Raw genomic sequence first — 22,331 nt, 5'->3', positions numbered from 1 at the left:
TAAAGATGTGCATGTTGCCGAACATGTCGTAAAAGTTGGAAAAGTGCTCAGAAAATTCCGGAAAACTTTACAAAAAATAAACAAAATTTCAATTTGGAAATGGAGTGTAGATCGTAGTTCCCCATATAAATATAAGAAATTTCCGAAATGTATGTGGAAATCTCGTAATTTTTGATGAATATTAGTCAAACTTCTATGAAATTAAACCGTTTAAAATAAGACTTGCACAGTCTGTGCTAATAAAATCACTGCTAACTTATCTTGGTCTAACTCTATAAAACTTTCCGACGGCACATAAGTAATAAGTAAGTCTGGTAAGTATTTTAACACTGTTAACGAGCTAACTTCACCCTTTTCCGATAACTGTGGATCATAAAGGAAGATACTCACCGGCCGATCTCCGAGAGCATTTCATAGAAGTCGTTGACATCTGTACTGCGCTTGATGGTGACATCTCGGCATGCGAATGGTGGCTCTATCTCTGTGGACAACATACAATCTACTTTTAGTTTTTTTTTCTAACCCGAAAACTTGGACGAGGCGAGACGAGGCACATAATGAATATTAACTATGAGTCACTTTGATCAAAGTGCGCACAAAGTTGCAAACGTAGTTACGGCGGTTACGTATCTTGAACATTCGGACTTCAGAAGGAAAGAAAGCCCCCTCTTTCCTCTAGCGGTCTTTGATAAATAAATATAAACAAAGCTTAAGGAACCCACTGACTATCAGTCCGCCGGACGATATCGGCCTGTCGGTTAGAACAAAAATTTGACATCGTCCGTCGGCCGATATCGTCCGTCGGACCGGCGGACTCTTTACTTTAGTATTGATTATTTGATTAGTTATTAGATTGACGCTATATAATAGTAGATAAAAGTCAATGTCTAGTATAAAACACACAAACACGTTTTAGTCGTTTTGGAAAAAAGTGTACCTACCTTCTTTTACTATGTCTACGCACAGTTCAACTAATCACGCCTTTTGAAAAACTGGGTAAAAAGTTACAAGGTTCGAGATATAATTTAATAAAGACTTAGGTGTGTACTATCGGATTATTATCCGTTTAGCCGAGAAAGTGTCATAAAGACGGCATTCTCGACTCGTAAAATTTAACGATTTAGGCCTGGATTACACTTGCGTAAGCTCAACGCGTGGAATCCGGGCCTTTTGAAAGTTGTATAACGTCAACAATATTTTGTTACTTAAAAGGGTCTTTACGGTATTTTGAAATAAGGTTCTTCTGTAAATGAATGCGTTATGGAACTTTTGGGCGCTATAAAAATATTGCAGTTTTGCTATGGCCGCGTCAACGGGCCATTATTTTATTTTTAGTTATTGTTAAGAGTTTACGTTTTCGTTGCTCGTTGGTGTAGTGTAGTGACTATTGATGTAGATCAGAAATATACTGTAGTGGAGCACATCAGTGCTTCACATATTAGATATCATTCGAACCTAGTGGATACATTTCCGTAGTAAACTTCACAACCAATAAAAGGTAATGCTATGAGCAGACATCGGATTTTAGGGCAATTAAATAACAAATAGGGAGGTCCTAAATCGATAAACTATTGAGTTTATCTATGCTTTTCCCATGTACCAGTGATTGTTGCTATTTAATTTTGCTCCCTTAAATCCGACGTCTGGCCATGATATTCTACTTGCGGTTTTTCAAAAAGTGCGGAAACCGGAGAGTACCGGAGTCCGGATACTCCGGATATCGCTCGTGGGTTGAAAGTAAATCGGTTAAAACGCACCATAGTTCTACAATTTTAATATATTCTCAAGGTTTTCCCCTACCTTTATAAATAAGTTTGTATGAATATACCTATATTATTACGATTTCGTAATCAATAAAATGTGTCATTTCTGATATAGGACAAATAATCAGCTACATACCTTTTAAATTGTATTGCAATTTGTGGCGTTAATAGTTAAGAGTGACACTTTCATTATCTCAATATCTTTTAATAGTGTCAATTAAATTTAAAATAATTTCATTTATGAAGGTGTTAGAGAATTTATGTCCAAAAAAACCCGTAAACTGTATTTACCCGTTTTAAGCTTTTTAAATTTTTAAGTGTAATAAATGGTACAGATGTAGTGCAAAATTGCTTTCCTTCGTATTTTCTCGGGGACCTTCGGATTTGTCATGCTACTTCAGTCAGTCTCAGAACTTTTTGTACCGAGACTGACTGAAATAGCAAGACACGTTGGTACTAAGTTTCCGTGAAAATACGAAGGAAAATAATATGCACTACATCTGTACTTATTGTTATATGTTCACCTTATGTCATTTGAGACTAAGTTTGAGACCATTCCTGTTCTATGCGATGTATTGCTGAGTAATTTCAAATTAAATGCAGTATTCGTTGTTAAATTTTTCTCTGATTGCGTCAATGCAATTATAGCGTCACTAAAGGTAACAAAGTAAGCATTTTCGAATGGTTTACTTCCTCTAAATTCTCCTATACTGATGATATTCTAGTTTCTGTCCGCAGCTTTGTCTGTGTAGGATTGGTAGGTACTTCAATAATAAATTCTACACCTCTTTTTACACCCTTAAGGGAGGATTTCCTTGATAAAGTCTATCCTTTGTCCTTTCCCGTGACTTAAACTAAGTTTTTTAAAGCGGTTTAAGCGTGAACAGACAGACAGATAGTCATATTTTAATAAGGATTTTGAATTTAGTGTAGTAGTGTAAGTATATCTACCTGCGTGTATAGGTCATACAGGTATGTAGGTGATCAATGAGTTATCCACGTGCATAGTTAGAGAGGTGCGTCACACGCCGGCGCCCGCGGTGCGTTCAACTATAGCATTTAATTAGACGCCCTCACACCGTACTGTAATAGCTTAAGGTTGATTCACGAAAGCTGGCGCGGATTTTATCGAGGATTTTGACAGTTCAGTACAAATCGCGCGCGTGCTATTATGATGACCTGTAGATACCTATTTAATGACGACTTTTCTGTTAGGTCCTTTAAAAGCATGCGCCAGTATCTCAAAATTATTTATATGACATTGTTTGACTAAGGGCTTAATTTAAGTAATCTTAATTAAATTAATTATCTTTTGAGTTTTATGATCAATGGTCCGATTTCGTTAAACTAAATTAGTAGCTAAGGGTCAAACAGAAATATTTTAAATATGAGAACTTATAAAAGTGACATGAAAGTAAAGAAAAAGTTAGTTTCGGGGTCTGACTGTCTGTTATTCTGTCCAACAAATAAATGCCGTTAAAACTTCACGTTACCGTTACCGTTAAAACCACACACAACGTTACACCATATTGTCGTACCGATGTAGTTGTAGGCGTTGTACCTACGCAGGAAGCGACTTCATAATACGGAGACTTTTAAATGTGTACCTATTGCGTTAAAAATAGAGATAAACGTACATATAAAAATTACGAATTCATACATTTGCCATTAAATACGCAAGTAACAAATGTATTGACTTATTCCATTCGCTTGCATGCGTCGGTGTGACACGCGCCGAGCGCCGGCCCAACGAGTGCAGACAAAACACGGTTCATAAAGGTTATCGATCCTGCACTTGTCTCGCCGGGCTCAACCGCCGCCAACTCCCGCTTAATTCGGGGGCTTAATTATTCGGTTGAAGAATAACATCGGGACACATTGCATCGCAAAAAGATCTAACCCAAAGGGGCCCACTGACTATCAGTCCGCCGGACGATATCGGCCTGTCAGTTAGAACAAAAATTTGACAGTTCCGAACAACTGACAGGCCGATGTCGTCCGGCGGACTGATAGTCAGTGGGCCCCTTAAATCTTGGCCGCTCCGCTCTTTTTGCATTTTGCGTGTATTGTGTCGATTTATGGATTTTAACCCCGTGTTAAATTTTTGACGCCAATGTCTGTCTGTGATATCGTAGCTCAAAATCGATGCGTTTTTTTTACATTTAAAGACATAACGTTATAGATTAGTGACAGGGGTTTCCAATCTTTTCAATCCGTGGCGCACTTGCAAGGTTAAAATTTGTGACTTTTCAACCAAAAGGTACCACATTGTCGCTTGTTGATAAGGTTGATTTCTAATTGAAGCTATATGGAAATAGCGCCTTACTGACAAGCGACAATAAGTACCCTTTTGGTTGAGAAATTGCACATTTAATCTCGGCGCCCTAACCACCCCTAACCCAGCTAGGCTATTCGAAATATATTGGTAACATAGTGAACTCTTTACATTTGTATATGTGCAATTTGTGTATGTCAAAAAATTCAAATATATGTGCCATTTTCAACCAAAAGGGTACTTACTTATTGTTGGTTGTCAATAAGGCGCTTTTTCCATATAGCTTCAATTCGAAATCAACCTTATCGACAAGCGACAATGTGGTTGAAAACGTCACATATATTCTGTAAGTAGGCCTCTAGGCCTCTTTCACAAGTCAATACAACATGGTGACATCATAATAATAAGTGACATGAAACATACCTAGCAACATTTACCTATAAATACCATGAAGTTAGTGATAAATACATGTACACGACACACTTATAAATATACCGTGTAAGTATCACGGATTTGTACATCGACCAGCTGTCATATGAGCACTATAGTGCCACTTTTTTTGGCATCCCGTCATTACAGATCTATAAGAGGTGAATACCGTTTCATGAATGGACATATTTCGGCATTTGTACTTGGGTATGTTGCCTATGTAGGCTAAATTGTCTGAATTAGTTTCTTGCTCAGGTTCTAAGCTATCCCGATCAGATCGATATTTATCTAAGTATAGCGTTCGACCTTCTTGTACACATACTATACTGGAATGTTGGCCACGATGTGACTAGCACGTGCATCTTTTAATAGCGCTTCTGTCTTGCGATCGCAGAAGAGTCCTAGAGTCAGACCAAGCTTAGTCTGTACCATCGTTAATGTCAAACAGATACCTACATTAAAAATATGATGTTTGTCATGGCACTTCCACCTTTGTCACTTCATAATCAGTTCGTAACTGCACAGTTATCTATTTAGGTACATTTATCGAAGGTTATATAAAGAAGGAAGGTTAGGTGGAGCTGCGCAGCCTGCAACAAAGCTTTTCTTTCGGCGTATTTCGGCGTTTTATTACATACTTTAGCGCGTACTTCTGTCTGTACTTAATTAGTCGGTCGAAAAGACACTATATCTCGTTCTTGGATATTGTAATATATCATCGCAAGAAAGAACGACAGATAGCTATCAATATTGCGCGACATGTCTTTGTCATCGAATCGAATAGAGGCCCCTGACTGAACGCTATTGTGCCCGGAATGTATTGAATCTGGTTAGAATGCGCTGCAAGCCATCATTCCATAGTTGCATGCTATCTGTCGAGTTTGGAATACTTTTGAAATGCCGTCACAAATCATCGCCGAGGAACGGAGCTGTCGTCACATCTTGTTGACGACACCTGCCCAAAAATAGGAAGAGTAAAATGACAGCAGTTTGAAAAAAATGTTTCATTCAACCTGAATTCTTTTTAACCTGTAACGTAAAAAGATGATTGATAAGGTCTGAAGCCACGTAAACAAAAGTAACATTAAAGTCATATAAAAGAGTTAAGATTATATGATACGACGGTAATCACATGATTTATGAAATACACGCCTAGATGTCGGTTTAGGTATTACCTATTTCTAATTGTGGATACGAGTTTGTTAGCTCGTTTAATTTGCCTTTATGTTTGAAAACGACTAATGATTTGTGAAGATTTTTTTACTATGCTCTACAATAAATAATAACTACATAAGTATAATTAACCCGACAAAAATCAATTTAAGTAAATCTTGCATAGAAATTACAACAAATTTAATATTATTTTTTAAAGTCAGGTAAATTTTACGTTTAGTGATCATGATCAATATTGGAAAGCAGAATATCGCCACTTCACCAGCCCCCTGGCGAGAGGAGTCGAAAATAAAGACGAATTCCTCGCGCGTGCCAAATATCTAGGTTTCTGTTTATTTTGCTGAGGCATTCGACTATTAAGATTTAACGAGCAGTGTAATGAAGTAATCATTATCATTTTCTTCGCGTTATCCCGGCATTTTGCCACGGCTCATGGGAGCCTGTGGTCCTGACAACTAACTAATCCCAAGCATTGACGTAGGCACTAGTTTTTACGAAAGCGACTGCCATCTGACCTTCCAACCCAGAGGGGTAACTAGGCCTTATTAGGATTAGTCCGGTTTCCTCACGATGTTTTCCTTCACCGAAAAGCGACTGGTAAATATCAAATGATATTTCGTACATAAGTTCCGAGAAACTCATTGGTACGAGCCGGGGTTTGAACGCCTGCGGATTGAAAGTCGCACGCTCTTACCGCGAGAATATCCTTTGACGCAAGGACAGTCTTAAAATAGTATCTACTTAAATTGAAATTATGTACAGGCACATAAATATGTAAATAAATATTATGGGGCAATCTTACAAAAATCGACCTAGCCCCGTAGGTCCGCAGTAAGCTCAATAAGGCTTGTGTTGTGGGTACTAAACGACGATAGGAATATATATTATAATACTAGCTGTGCCCGCGGCTTCGCCTGCGTGGAATTCGGTCTGTTTCAGTAAGCGGCTAATTCACCCCTAATTTATCTCCCTGTCCCCTGGAGACAGAACTTAAAGTAAAGTTGACAGATGGATACGCTAGAGGACTGTAGTCCAGATAAAATATTTTACAATTAGGTACCTACCACCAAAGATAGATATAACTCCGTAATAGATGGATACAGTCTAAGGAAAAAACGTGCCTCGAAAATCACGAAAATTTGATTCTCGATCAGATGTCGCTACTACCTTTTGCCTACTCTCGTATAGAGGGCGTTGACGGTTTCGTTTGTTATTATCTAACAATTTTAACGCATATCAGTGAAAGAACATGGGTCAAAATAAAAAAATTATTAATGCAAATAAAAAAGATCATTTATCCATATTTAAATACATTTTATCGTATTTTAATAAATCTTCATTTTTAGTTTTAAAGTGTGTCGATAGATGGCAGTGAATTTACTGTGGTTACAAAATTTACTATGACAGTACCGTTCTATAATATTATATCCTCTTTGCTACCACTAAATAAAATTACACTACAAAATGAATATTTTTTTTGCCCTTATTCAAATTTTTGTCGTGATTTAAATGGCATAGAGTAGTATAGGTGTATTTCGAACGATACAGTACCATTTTTGTTTAACGTCCTTGACTGTACCTATGCAAATCGGGTACACTACATAATTCCGAAATTTTTTATTTCGAATTTTAGAATGTCGAATTTTATCATTCCGATTTTTAAATGCTCGACCCATCAAAATTCCGACTGTCATAATTACGAATGATGAAAATCACGAAGATTTATATTTCCGAAAACCCAAAAAGCCGAATATTGTAAATTCCGAACTACATAATTCCGACTATAACAATTCCGATGGTGGCAAACACCGAATTTAACATTTACGATTTTCAAAATCACGAATTCGGAATTGCCCTTATTCCGAATTAACGTGATTCCTATTTTAAATATCCCAATTTTTAAATTTCCACTTTTCTGGCAACAGTTCGTTTTCTTGGGGGTCGCAGTTCTAACCTAACCTAACTCACTTTTCTGGCAACAGTTCGTTTTCTTGGGGGTCGCAATTCTAACCTAACCTAACCCACTTCTGGCAACAGTTCGTTTTCTTTGGGGTCGCAGTTCTAACCTAACCTAACCCACTTCTAGCAACAGTTCGGGTTCGCAGGTTCGCAGTTCTGTCTAATTTATTTATGCCGAATTTTTATGCCAAACATATTTTATGCCGAATTTAACATGATGCGGCACGACAGGTACCCGTAATAATTACTAAAACGTGAGTCTTCATTTGAATATCACGGATTTCATTTTTCCGATCTTGTAAAAAACCGAATTTCTGAATACCGAATTATTTTATTTCCGATCGGACAATGATTTTTCAGAATTTAGGAATTCGGAAAAAAAATATTTTCGGAAAAGTGTAAAATCGGAACTTTAAGCTTTCTATCAAGTGACAATCGGATTTTAAGTTTTCGGAAATAGCACATTCGTGATTTTATTCCATCGTGTTTTTAAAAATCGTAATTTTGATATTTCGGACTTATAAATAATCGGGATTATGAAAGTCGTGGTTATAAAAATCGGAAAAACATATTTCGGAATATTTGGGTGTTCCCATCAAAATCATGTCATCCAAATCGGTCCTCCAGTCAAATCAGTCAAATGACGCCGGCGGCGGGCAGCGTCTGCCCCTTTTTTTTTTCGGAGTTTGAAATGCATCTGCCCCTACGACTTGTTGATGGTCATAGCGAAGCAGACGCTCACGGGGACCTGTAGGCGCTTGAAGCGGAACGGGAAGTTGCTCGGAATGAGAAGGATACGCGGGATGAACACGGCTTCTCCGGCGCCACACTCCGTCAGGATCTGCGCCTACATATGTATTACGTACGATATATTTGGGATCACAATCGAACTCGCGCTGGCTTGCCGTTTCAGCCGAAAGCGAAGCGACCTGCCTGGCTAGAGCGCCACTGAGTCTCTCACCGTGGTTTTTCTCAGTCTCCTGAGACCGTGCCCCTTGTGGCCGCAATGCATTGCGAGACTTTTGCGAAAGATTCGATTTTTTTCGGCAAGGCATGGTAACGCGTTTAAGTCCCAAATCGTTTGACATTTACTGAAAAATGATTTTTTTAAAGTACCCACCTTCGTGACCATTATTAAGAGGAAAGGGCACGGCCGCTTCTCCATGCAAACGCAGTCTCCATTTTTTTGGTTAAAAACTACCCTATGTTCTTCCACGGGACTCAAACTATCTCTATACCAAATTTTATCTAAATCGGTTTAGCGGTTTAAGCGTAAAGAGAAATTAAAAAAAGTTTTTTCATATTTTTTGTGTTTTCACTCGGGAATGGTGTCATTTTGATATCATAAATGAATTCGGCATACCCGATTTATACAAAATCGATACCTAACTTGGCCTAGTAGCTAAAATGATATAGTTATCAAGATAAAGTTTTTAACCGCTTTTTCACCACCATGGGGGATGAATTTTTAAAAACGCTGAAAGTAATTTTCTTGCTTTTTAATATAATAACGTTTTGCCAAGTTTTAAGTTCCTAGCTTAAAATAAAATTTGCACCCCAAGACAAACTTTCATCCCCTTTTCAACCCCCTGAGGGGTTAAATTTCCAAAAACGTCAAAATTAGTTTTTTTGTAATCGTCTATCATACCTTTCTAAGAAGTTTCAAAGCATTTGTAATGGATTCAAACTTTCAACCCCCTTTTAACCCTGTTAGGGGACGAATTCTTGAAAACGCTAAAATCACTTTTCCTGTATTATAATAATATGCTCATATACAAAGTTTCAAGTAACGCACTCAAAAAAAAAATTGATCTCCATACAAACTTTCAACCTCTATTTCACCTCCTTAGGGGATGAATTTTCAAAAACGCTGAAATTAGTTTTCTTGTATTTCAATAATATATCTTCTTACGAAGTTTCAAATTGCTAGCTTAAAATAAATCTTGAACCCCATACAAACTTTCATCCCCTTTTTAACCCCCTTAGGGGTAAAATTTCTCAAATTTTTATAGCCTAAAACCTGGCCGTGGATTTTTTCGACAGATTAGTAAAGTTTGCATCAAAATCCGTTCAGCCGTTTTCATTTGTAGCGCGGTCAAATAAACAGACAAACAGATAAACAGATAAACAGATAAACAGACAAAAATTCTAAAAACTGTTGGAATGTGTTCTGTTATCGATTCTAAGTATCCCCAGGCAATTTTTTTTCGAATATCTTCCATGTACAGACTTTCGACCCTCTTCCGCTTTATTATATGTATAGATAAGGTTCGCAAGATTGAAAGGGGTTTTCATGAGGGGTAAGGGGTTTTAATGCTAACCTGAATGGTCATTAATTTTCTCATCGCTATCTTTTAACATAGATAGGTACTTAAATACTTAATTATTCTCAACAACTAATTGTTGACAATAAAATGTATGTCTAGAGCTAGATATAGGAACTAATTCGTCACAGTCGGCGTTCGCATGACGTTCCATTCTACGCACTTTGTTCTAAAGATCCGTGACAAACGAATGGCGTTGTGATGAGACCTTACACGATTAAAGCGTGAAACGGAGCGTGCAGCGTAGATACGCTAGCAGCTGTAGGAACCGAGCTAAAGGAACCAAGTAGGTATGTAGTTCGCATTCATCTTACATAGATATTACATTTCCAAATATAGGTAGATATAGATATAGTATGGTAGGCGTCGCTTGTCATTAAAGCATTAAAAAAACCGGCCAAGTGCGAGTCGGACTCGCGCACCAAGGGTTCTGTACTTTTTAGTATTTGTTGTTATAGCGGCAACAGAAATACATCATCTGTGAAAATTTCAACTGTCTAGCTATCACGGTTCATGAGATACAGCCTGGTGACAGACAGACAGACAGACGGACAGACGTACAGACGAACAGACGGACAGCGGAGTCTTAGTAATAGGGTCCCGTTTTTACCCTTTGCGTACGGAACCCTAAAAAAGAGATACTGTGACGACACCAATCATGGACATGTTAAGCACAGTCAACCTCAGTACTTTTTGTACTGAGACAGACTGAAATAGCATAACACGTTCGTGCGTTTCCGTGAAAATACGATGGTAAGGGATTATACACTACATCTGTGTAGCGTGTACTATCACGGGTTTACAAGTCAGTTGACGGTAAATTCAGAAATCGTGGTAATAGTGATGAAGGTATAAGGGTGGGGATGCCAGTACTTACATTGTATGTGCTTTGCCTTGACCGGATTTCATAGAAACTTGTGCGATAATAATAAACTATAGAACTTAACAGTGATCATGTAAAATGAATGTCCTTGATTATGTTGATGTAACAAGGATCTATCTTAACATATTACATAGCTCTACCTTATGAGGATTACGACAATGTCACAACACAATGTATGATTGCCATTTATGCATTCAATAAATGGCCATAGTTTGAATCACTAGCTAAGTAGCAAATATACTACTTTACAGTCTCGGACTTTAATTGTTGAGCCAGGGTTTAAATTGGACATTTCATAACGCAAAAATTTAACCAAATTAGTTAGCTTATGTTCTCCTACTTTTCATAAAAGCCAAAAGTATCTCCTACGTTCAGCTTGTAATCGTATGTATGTATGTATGTAGTTTATAGAGCCCAGAACTGAATGCCGAAACAGTTAAACTAATACCTAGTTAAATGGTTAAATTCTACAAGCAGTAACATAAGCGGTAAGCCTGTTTTCTACGTAGGAAATTGGGCACTACAACTTTCCATCCATGTAGAAGATCCAGGGGAAGACCCAGAACAAGATGGAAGGATGTAGTGCTAAAGGATATGAGTGAGTGCAAGTTATCCGAGGACGATGTCGTAGATGAAAGTTGACCCCACCACCACGTGGGATATAAGTATAGCTAGGAAGAGAGAGAGAGTAATATAAGCCTGTGTGCGACTAGGCATACACGTATATTAATAGGTCATAACTCCGTAGTTCCCTCTTCCAGTAGTACACAATGATTCAGAGGCGAGTAGTAAAATGGCGTAGTATGGAGGTATTAAAAATAGTAAAGTTTATTTCATTCATCGTAACCTATATGACGTAACTTGAATATTTTCCAAGTATCCCTATGAAATCACGGCTTAGAAAGATTTTTTCACGGTCATTGTCAAAAAAAACTGTCAGCGGTCTTATTACCGAAATCATATAAAAAGTTCTACAAACATGTTTAGATAGGTATTTTCACTTTTTTTTTTTTTTCGAAAGTTCATCAACTTTTAAGTTGCATCAGTTTTTAGTTTTAGTACTTAGAATCACGAGGACTATTGATTTAAAAAGAAAAATAATGTGTCCCCAAAAAAGTGTCAGTTTTATAACGCATTTTGCACATACATTTTGTATGGACCGTTACAAAACTGACACCCAAAATTTGTATGAACAACTGGGGACACATTTTTTCTTTGTCTTATTCAATAGTACTTGTGATTCTGAGTCTAAATAACCCAGACGTAGATGGGTTTTCGAAAAAGTAATTGGTATAATTTTTTCATAAAACGACGATATACTTTCAGACAAAGATTTATCAGAAAATAAAAGTTTGTACCTACGCTATCGCTTATGTTAGGTTAGACTTATATTGACCGGGAAATGGACCGTGATTACCTTTTGTATTGTTTTCGAGCTCCCGATATTGCGACGCACTTACATTACATGCATCTTGTTGACGGGTAAGATGCGTATAACTGCGTCGAAATATCGGGAGCTCGCAAATAATACAAAAGGTAATCACGGTCCATATCCCTGTCAATATAAGTAGTGAGAGTAACCGTGAATCATTCAAAACCCTTATGTTAAGTTAAACATAAGGTGTGTATAAATCGAGCATGGACATGTCCATGTCCATACATATATGTAACGTATTGTACATACTTTTCATTAGACTCATAACCTCATATTTTAAGTGGTAAACACGTACACATAAAACTAAAGAAAAACACTAAAAATAACTAGAAAAGAAAGTTTTAAGTGGTTATTCAGAATATATAGAATCCTAACCAAGGCAGTCTCGTACATGTGATTAGAGTATATTAAAATATTATCTTGCAATAGCGTTCACGGCAATAAGTCCCTTTTATGGCAGGTTGTTCTTAACTTACCATCTTGCACAAAGTTAACTGACCTGTCTTAAGTCTTATTGCTAAGAACTAAGGCCTAAATATTATATAATGGTCAGATAATTGTGTTGTTGTGGATTCTTACCTCCAACCGGGTCAGTTTCGTCGACGTGTATCATCTCTGATGATCTGTAAGTAAACATTTTAAATTAGTTTCGTAAATGGATGCAATTATGTACACGAGAAAGAAAATATAGAGTACAAAGTACCTTTACATGACACGTGTACAGATGCAACTTGTGCCATGGTTAATAATAATATTATACACGTACGTAAATGAACGTAACGTACATATAATCAATTTGTATACAACACGGGTGACAGCAAGCATGCATAAACCGTAGGTAATTATGTATAATGAGTCGTCTCATTATAATTACCATGGTTTATGCACGATATGATATGATAGGCACTTTTGATATAATCTTTATAACCATACCCAGGGGTTTTGGGTGCGGGAATGTTTTACACTAGCCAAAAAATAGATAAGAATTGTAAAATTAGAAACTATTTTAATTTTTTAATCACATTTGGTTTTGAGCTACTATAGGTACTTATTTTTTTCATAGTTCAGTCAATAAACAAAGTTATAATTGCACGAATTCATTTCCGCACTCAAAACTCTGGGGTAAGTTTATAACTTAATTTTATTTAAGTACTTATTTTAAAATTTAAATCGGGCAAAAAGGTCCAAAATTTACTTTTTTCCAAAGTGTAATATAATGCTACTTATATTTAAGTGAAAAAAAACAGAGATTTGCCAGTTTATGTAACTCGAATATTTTCGGTATAAACGCCGGGAACAAAAAAAGTAAGCAAGAACTACCTACATTAAATTAACAGTATACCGGCTGGGGCCTGTAATACGAGCAAAAATGAAACTGTAGGCTGTACTCCTCATACTGACCAACATTTGTTCAACGACTTTTAAAAATAATTTGTGCTTTGATTTTCAATATACTTTAGTTTTTTCTAAGACGCAATGTATTGCGAAATTTGTTATGTTTAAGGTGTGGCAAGTGTGGCAACGTGAATGATAATGGAGTACATTAAAGATAATATTTATTTTGTATAAAAATAGGAAGTATTTAAAGTTATTGAACAAAAGTGTCACCGTTTAAGTACAATCTATGTTTTAATTATTTGCTCGTGTTACAGGCAACACCCGGTATACATACAATAGTACATTACGATACAAGTGCGAAAAATAGGAAATCCGAAACGAGTGGCGATAAATTAAAACACGACCGAAGGGACTGTTTTAAATCGATACGAGTTACGAATTACCTATTCGCACATGTATCGTACAACGTTTTACAGTACATATGGCCCTTAAAATTTTTGATATAGTGCTAATTATCGCACTAGTGCGGTAAAGTAACACCAGATGTGCTGTAAAATATCTTATACCTACCTACTTTGTATTCTTTGTCTAAGGGTGGTATTCCACCTGTTCAATATATTTGTCCAATGTGTATTTGCGTCTCACATTTTGCTTTGTGAGAGAGTGAGACGCTATTACTAGATGCTCTCGGCCCATTTTATATTCATTAAGTAAATGGGTTTAGTGATTAAATAATATTTAAAAATTGCGTAAGAATGGGTAAAAACCACTAAATAGGTAAGTTATAGGTAATCATTAATTAAAACAGTCCTGTTCATTTGGAAAATATTAACTGCTACTATAATTATATATATTTAATATGTTATATCACAATCATAAACTAAGATCTATTTTCTTATGTTTGCTTTAGTTTATAATGGTAAATTTATTAAGTTTTTTTAAGAAAAATCACGGTGACTCAGGTGACGAAATTTGCCTCCCATACAAAATACTCGTAATTATTACTGCCCCTAAGGCGTATGGACTCACTACTAATGATGATCCTGAAAATATTTTCTTAAACGATTTTTTTTATGTTACTCTGTTATTAAAAACTTTGTCTCCTTATTTTAAATTATTTTTATCGAGCACGTCGTCAAATATTTAAGTGTATAAAATATTTTTTGAATCTTTGTCCCTGCCGCGTCAGTAATACACGTGTAGGCTGAGTCACAAGATAAAATATTCTAATAAATGCGAATGGGATAGAACATAAACGGCTTAACCAATAGGAGCGGCATCTGCGTATCGAGATCGAGTGATGGCGCCTGCCATTGTTGTATATTAAACGTTAAAGGATGCCCGTTAGACCGGGCCGGGGCGGGCTGACACAGGGGCTCTCAGGAGCGCCACCGTCGCCGGGCCTTAAAACTGGCTGGGCCATTTCGTCCGTGACTCGAAAAGTGGAAAGTTGTGCTTATTGCTTATAGTGGCTAATAATGCAATTTCGATAAATTAATTACTTTTAGAAACTAATTTGATTCTTAACTTGTATTTTAGGTCTAAAATGCCACAGGACCATGGTTTTGCTGTATTTGCAATAATTTTGAGCCAAAAGATTGCCAATATTGTTTAAATGTCACTTGGCTCACGGTCCACTGTGTCACAAAAATTGTGACCCAAGAGACTCTTTTAAGCTTATATACAATTAAACACCGTAAAACTTGTAATATTTTAATTCACTCATTGCAATCATTCACTTCTTCAGTGATGGTCCTTTCAGACAGTATCGCCAGCAACAAAACATCAATTTAAGCTCTACTGCAAATCTTGGCCTTTCTTTGAGTCTGGGTATGACAAAGGGCCGGCTGATGGATGTTTAAATAGGGCAGCTGATGAGCTGGTACCTAAAGATGCTGATATTTCTAAAATTAAAATTTTTAATATTGTGTTCGGTTACCGCGACAGTTACTCATGAAATAAAACTATGACCCGTCGTCACCCGTTGACCACGAACGCTGTAAAGGGTTCGAAACGCGATATAATCCGATTTTATAGTTTTATTTTATATTTGTTCAAATAATGCTAGGTAAGTATAGTCGTGTCTTTTGAGTTACACGTTTGACTCCTGGCTGACAATTTTGTCTCCTTCATTTGTAACAGTTTACCGACTTTAAAATATGTAATAGGAAAAGTTTAGTTTAATTTAGGCAGCATAATCACTAGTGACTCCAGATGTACACAAGATATTACTACCAGAATAGCGATGGCTAAAAAAAGCTTTTGACACAAAAAAGTGCGGAAATGGAACATTTCGTTCCAAAAAGTTTCCGAAAATTTCACAACTGAAAACTTTCCGTCCAAATATCAGTACTAAATCTAATGAGTAATGATATACCTAGCATAATATTGCAGCAATTTCCCAAGAACAGTGTCAGACGTAGGCAAGTGGGTCGTCTGTATTTAGCGTCCATGTGCCCGCATCCATCACTCCCGTCGCTATAACAACAACCTATTATCCATTCTTGTGTATTGTATATGAGACCTTGCTACATGCACGTACGGTTTAAATTGTAGCTGTGATGAAGTTTGGTTTGCGAGCTTGTGAAAATTGTGGTTTGTCCTTGGCTTCGTCCTTTTATTTGAAACAATGCTTGTTACGTATTACTTAAAAACAACCATCTAGTTAAAAAACTAATTTATCTAAAGTCACTTCTTATGTGTATCTAATACCTATCTACTTCTGTTTGAAAGCTTGATTACGATGCTCTTTCGGCTTTGCGGCATTTGGGAATATCTACTACAGTTTACGCGTTATTATGATTGAGATTTGACTGTAATAGACTGCAAGGTTTTAAAACACTCCCTATTTCCTACTTTTCGCTCTTGTATCGTAATGTACTATTTCTACTCGTCGACTGTAATGGTTGAATTAAGATTTCGTATACCAAACTATTAACTGCGTACTTTTAATGTATGCGCTCCTATAGAAAATAAATAAACTATTTCATAATTTTATTATGCTCATGAAATAGTCGCCCGTTTATGTCTTTTGTACTAAATTTTGGTCTACTGAGATTCTTACCAATTTTCATTAATTATTTAGTTTTTATAATAAAAAAAGTATTATTTTAGATAACTCGTAGAGAATGTATACAATTCTTTATCCCGGTCAATGTAAGTCTTGTGAAACTAACCGAAAATCATTCAAAACTCTTATACAATTCTTTTCAATCTCGTACCTTATTTAGGCTACTCAGCAAGCTTCGTTGCCTAAACACGGTCGGTGCTCGAATGAAAAGCTCTCTATTGTATCACAATTGTATAAAATAGTAATTTCCGTGCATCAAACTTACATCTGCCTGTGTGTCTTCTTAAACACACTTAACGGACTCATCTTCTTTCTAACACTAAACAATCACATTTCATAACACCAAATAAAAAAAACTAGGGCATTAATTTGGAACGTAAAAGTAGTACACGATAAGCTCCTAATTTAATTTGTAGTCTAAAAACTTCAAATCCGTAGCCATGAAAATATAAAAGTTTTTTGTTTTCCTTGTTAGACTGTTACAAACAAAATATTTCTGACAGCACAGGGTCGTTTGATGAAGTGTTAAAAGCGTACTGATTGTTCTATACGATCGATGCATTGATTCAAACGTCATTAATAATTGAATATATGTATTGGCACAGTCAAACTGTCGCGAGCAGTATCTTCACTTTACTACATAGTATAAAACAAAGTCGCTTTCCGCTCTGTATGTATGTCTGTCCCTATATATGCTTAGATCTATAAAACTAGGCAACGGATTTTGATGCGGATATTTTTAATAGAGCATTTCAAGAGGAAGGTTTATATGTATAATTTGTAAAGGTTTTGTGTAAATTAGTTGAACTACTCGTGCGAAGCCGGGGCGGGTCGCTAGAATATACTAAATAAGTATTTATTGTACGTACGTATGGGTATAGATACGTATAAAAAGATAGGTACCTACTATCTAATGCAAATAAACATAAAAATCTAAGAAAAAGAATTAATTATTGAATTTTATATTTTTAATATCCCTGCCTCTGCATGCCTGCATCTGGGTTGTTTGCCCAGATTGTACACGATTAATACAATCACAAAACCTACCTAACGCAACCTAATAACGGAAAAGTTCAATATAAACTTATCTTGAAAGAAAAATTTTACGGAGAGAAAAAACAGGGATGCAGAATCATATTTGCGCAAATACGAACAAGTGAGTTTCTATTCTACACACCAAGTTTTTCTATTTTTACGTAATCAAACTCCGCATATTATGCATACCTACAGATATAATTTCCTTCCTTTGGGAAGTATCCCACAGCGACTTTTTGCAGCGATTCAGTAGCGATGCAGCTGCAATACAGTATTGATACAGTCGCGATGCTGTCGCTGGTCATAATATATGTCCTATACCCTCGCCTCGCACACGTAAAAACGTTTCTGCATCGCTCCTAACGCTCTACTAAATCGCTGCAAACAGTCGCTAACGTCGCTGTGTGCTAGCTCTCTTTGTGGTAGCTTTAACAGCGCCTTTATTGGGTTAAACAACTGTAATTTCTACACACACCGTGACATTGGCTTAGAACTGGCATATACGGAAAGCGGCACCGGGTTCGCAGCCAAAATACGTCATGCGAACGTAGATATACTGTTATGGTAGCATAATTAAGCCTGATTATAGCATTGTTTGCCGTTTTAGGACGATACGCGATATTAGTCGCAGAATATTTGACGTAATGGCATGGCAGGCAGTGAACTTGACTGGCAAAAAACTTTATTGTTTGCTTTAGTATTTTTTTCCATAACACAGGTTGGCCCAAACATACTTTGACAAAAGTTTATACCTAAAGGATGACTCACGTCAGACCGGGCCGTGACCAGGCCGGAGCTTCCGGCGCTTCGTTTTCTATGGAAAGCATCACGTGATCACCTGTCATGTCATAGAAAAGTAAGCGCCGGAAGCTCCGGCCCGGTCACGGCCCGGTCTAACGTGAGTCATCCTTAAAACCGCGTCGTATTTTTGAGATAATATGTTTTTTTTCACTTAAATTATTGTAGTTTCAATTTTTAACGTAATTTTTTTAAAACAGTTTTTTGCAAAAGTTAGAAAAAATATTTGTCAACGTATTTTTGGGCCAAATTAATTAAGTAGTAATTAGTGTTGTTACAAAAATATTTTTGTTATATTTTGGATATCTAATCTGCTTAACTAGGTGCATACGGTTAGAAAGATGGACAGTGAGTGTGGATAATTTACACATAATGACATTTTTTGAGCATTGTTTGATTTAGGTAGTTACTATCAGTTATATTATATCATATTGCATAAGAGATATAATTACGGCAGTAGGTAGTTACATAAATACTAATTAATTACAATTTACTTTTACTTCTATTGTCTGTGCTTAAAATTGAAAAAGTTTTTCCCAAGTTAATAATTCATTGTTTTCACCCGTGATGTGATGAATAAGAGATATGATTTATCTCAATTACTTTCTACTAAAAATACTAATATAAACCTTTGGTAAAAAATTTCCTCGTCACATCCCTCGGCTATATCACTAGCTATTTTATACTAAAATTATACTGGTATGGTATGTACAATTGAAGATAAATGAAATTAAACATATTTTCGTGGTTTATTTTCTATCGAGCCAACATATTAATCTTTTTAGGGTTCCGTACCTCAAACGAGAGTCCGACTCGCACTTGGCCGGTTTCTTAAGGTTTTGGCTGGAGTTCTCTCTTCTCTTGCAAATATAGTCTAGTTTCCTTCTGGTGTTTTTTTTTCATGGCATTTGCCATTGATCAAAACGTAAAAAATCAATATAAAAACAACAATTTTCCTCATATGAAAACTCTAAAATCATAACCCTAGTTTTGCTTCGCCGTAACCGGTAAAACATAAGGCTACAAAAGTATTGGTTGTCTATGTTGTCATTAAATTAAAATGACAGTTGACATTCGTTCAAACACGAGAGCGAAAGTGAATGCTTGAATTTGAGATGACATAAAGAGAAAAGATTTTTAATGTGGAATGGAATCCTCTTGATTCAGCTTAGTTATTGCGTACAGGCCTGCTATTTGCGTTTAGTAGCAAATGTATGAAATAGCACTAAACACTAATCAATGTGCCTTACTTACCAGACACCATCAATAACATTTATGACACCAGGAATGTAATAAAAATACTACTACATTTGGAAAATAATATACCTAAACTAAACTATGTTAAATATTTACGTTTTAAACCTCGAATATCTTTTCAAAAATTTTATAAAATAATTGCGGATTTCACATTATTGCATTATTGGTGTTATTAAATAAGCTTGTAGAGCAAGAATAATAAATTATTTATCATGCATGTACCTAATTAAATTAACAATCATAGGTGGGTATTTTTTAAATCTTTATATATATTTTAGTATTTTTTATAAATAAATAAATAAACAATACGGGACATCTTACACAGATCAACCTAGCCTCTAACTAAGCAAAGCTTGTACTATGGGTGCTAGGTGACGTTATACATACTTATATAGATAAATACATACTTATATACATAGAAATTGTGTTTAATTAAGTATTATTATTTCTTTTACAAACAACACACTCATAAACAAAAACAATCTCATAAAACGTAAAAAGCTAAAAATTTGTTAGATGCCTAATCTTTTCTATTAACAACAAACCCAAAACGAAAGTATAAATAACTAAGTACTTAAGTCTAAGTCTAAAGTAACTGCACACTGACTTGAACTTAAAAAGTGTGCCTCTAGTATGTAATTATAATTATTATGTACAGTATTGTTTTTGTGTCGGCTATCGTAAATTCGAAATTCGCATCTCCATATCTATCGTTCTTGTGTTACTATAGAGACACCGAGATGGACGCTACACGAATTTCGATTTTCGAAGTTCGCGGGCAGACGTCCGAAATGCTGTCACCACACCGGCTCGGGTCATTGACACAACTTTCCAAACCCGTTTACACATAAACCCAACATACACACTTGTTTTATATATCTGTGTTATGTATGTTCTTTCGGTTCCGTCAAGCAGTACCAAGTGTTACCGACTGGATGGTTTTAGATCCGTCGAAATGTGGCAAAAAATGATTTATTTTTTGTGGGAATAAGTTGTTAGATGTCAGAAGTATCAATTTGAACCGTTTTTTTTAATTTATGCACTTTTTACAGTTTGTGGGACTCCTGTAACTAATTTCTAATTTAAAGTAGTAGCGTACTTAAAATAAACTTTGACATACAACATTACCACTTACTAGGAATATATCGGCAAAAAACTTGTTATAGGTAATTTAAATGCCCACAAGTAGGTAGTAATTGAGAACGAGCTGTAACATTAACTACTTAGGTAGGTGCTTCTCTACCTACCTACTGCATTTTTTGTATAACGAGTATAATACAAGTACCTAAAGTAAACATACAGGTCGTTTAGTATCTGGGGTATATAATTGTGAAAAGCCTCAACTCCATTGATCTTTGCCAAAATATTTATATCGATTAAAAAATCTAAATGTCAGTGTTTGTACTTATAGTTTAGACTTTAGATAACCCCTAAAATAGATACTGTAGGATGCAGCCTACATCACAAAATATCTATTTTTATGTCTAAGCCCCACTTGCACCATCCCACTAACCCGGGGTTAACCGGTTAAACCGTTAACACAGTGTCAAATTGCGCAGAGGTTGTCCATTGCGTTTCAACGCGGAAACGCAGCGAGCGTGATGGGCACCTTTGCGTCGGGAACGATGCGGGGTGGGTTATTCAAGTAGTTTTTATAGGTTACTTTAGTTTTATTTATAGTTAAGGTTTTTTTAATACATTATTTTTAGTTCTTGGGTTTTTTTTATGTAGGTATTGTATTTTTTTTGTGTTAAATAAAGTAATTCATTACATACTGAGGGATTTATTAGGTATTAACCCTTTAATGCTCAAATTTTTTTTTCTATTATTTTCTGGTTTCAAGCACTTAAATGAGTTCTTAGGGGTAATATAAACTACAGAAAAATAAAAATAAAAATATTTTGTATATGTTCTTCTAGAAAACATATGCTAAGAATACTTGACGTTGCCCGACTTTCACCATATGACCATTTGCCACCAATGTCCAGTATTCTTGACATTGCGCATGGTTTAGAGATAATAAATAAATAACAGATTTATACTTTTTATATAAAAAGTTTTTATTAAGCAGCATGAAAAGAGTAGAAACATTTTATTTTTGCTACTGCATAATCTCAATTTGCATTTTAAGCCATGTTCGTGTATCCTTTTTTGCAATACCTACATCTTCCGTATGAGGTGTACACTGGCAAGTGTCGTCCAAGACCTCTACCTATACTGAACTACAGGTAGAGGTCTTGGAACTACTGTTGCTTTTCTGACAGGTACAATCCCATTGGACGGCCCAGCCCGGTTTTTGTAGAAGCTCCAATGGTAGTTGTACTTTAGTGGCATAGTCTTTTCAGTAGCTCCTACTTGTCGCCGATACAACAACCAGACATTATTTACATATACGTCCAGGACCTTGAGAAAACATAGCCATATAGTAGCGCTTGGTTTAGAAATTTGACCGATATAGGGCCACCAACATATCAGCTAAATCAACACCTACTCCCATATGAGCGTTGTATACTGTTTTACGGTCTGGGGGTAGTCTACGTTGACTCGGGCTTTTTCGACTTTTGAGTATCGTCGTATGTAGTCTCCCACTCG

General features: G+C 36.0%; 1 protein-coding gene across 2 annotated transcripts in view; it reads right to left on the bottom strand.

The window, feature by feature from the left end:
• LOC134747145 (striated muscle preferentially expressed protein kinase-like) overlaps positions 1 to 22,331 on the bottom strand; it is a 58,038-nt gene that overhangs the window by 24,062 nt on the left and 11,645 nt on the right. The window contains exons 1-3 of one of the 2 annotated variants that reach the window (XM_063681727.1): positions 16,915 to 17,065; positions 12,821 to 12,864; positions 391 to 481 (exon numbers count right to left, since the gene is read on the bottom strand). In XM_063681727.1, coding sequence (XP_063537797.1) covers positions 391 to 481; positions 12,821 to 12,864; positions 16,915 to 16,955 — 176 coding nt within the window. In that variant the 5' untranslated portion in view covers positions 16,956 to 17,065. Of the gene's footprint in view, positions 1 to 390; positions 482 to 12,820; positions 12,865 to 16,914; positions 17,066 to 22,331 lie in introns of those variants that run through there. The other variant, XM_063681728.1, reaches the window with a different exon arrangement.

The sequence above is a fragment of the Cydia strobilella genome, chromosome 14 (assembly GCF_947568885.1).
Source record: "Cydia strobilella chromosome 14, ilCydStro3.1, whole genome shotgun sequence".
NCBI classification, from domain to species: domain Eukaryota; kingdom Metazoa; phylum Arthropoda; class Insecta; order Lepidoptera; family Tortricidae; genus Cydia; species Cydia strobilella.
Note: the sequence above shows the minus strand (reverse complement) of the source record. Positions and strands in the feature narration are given on the sequence as shown.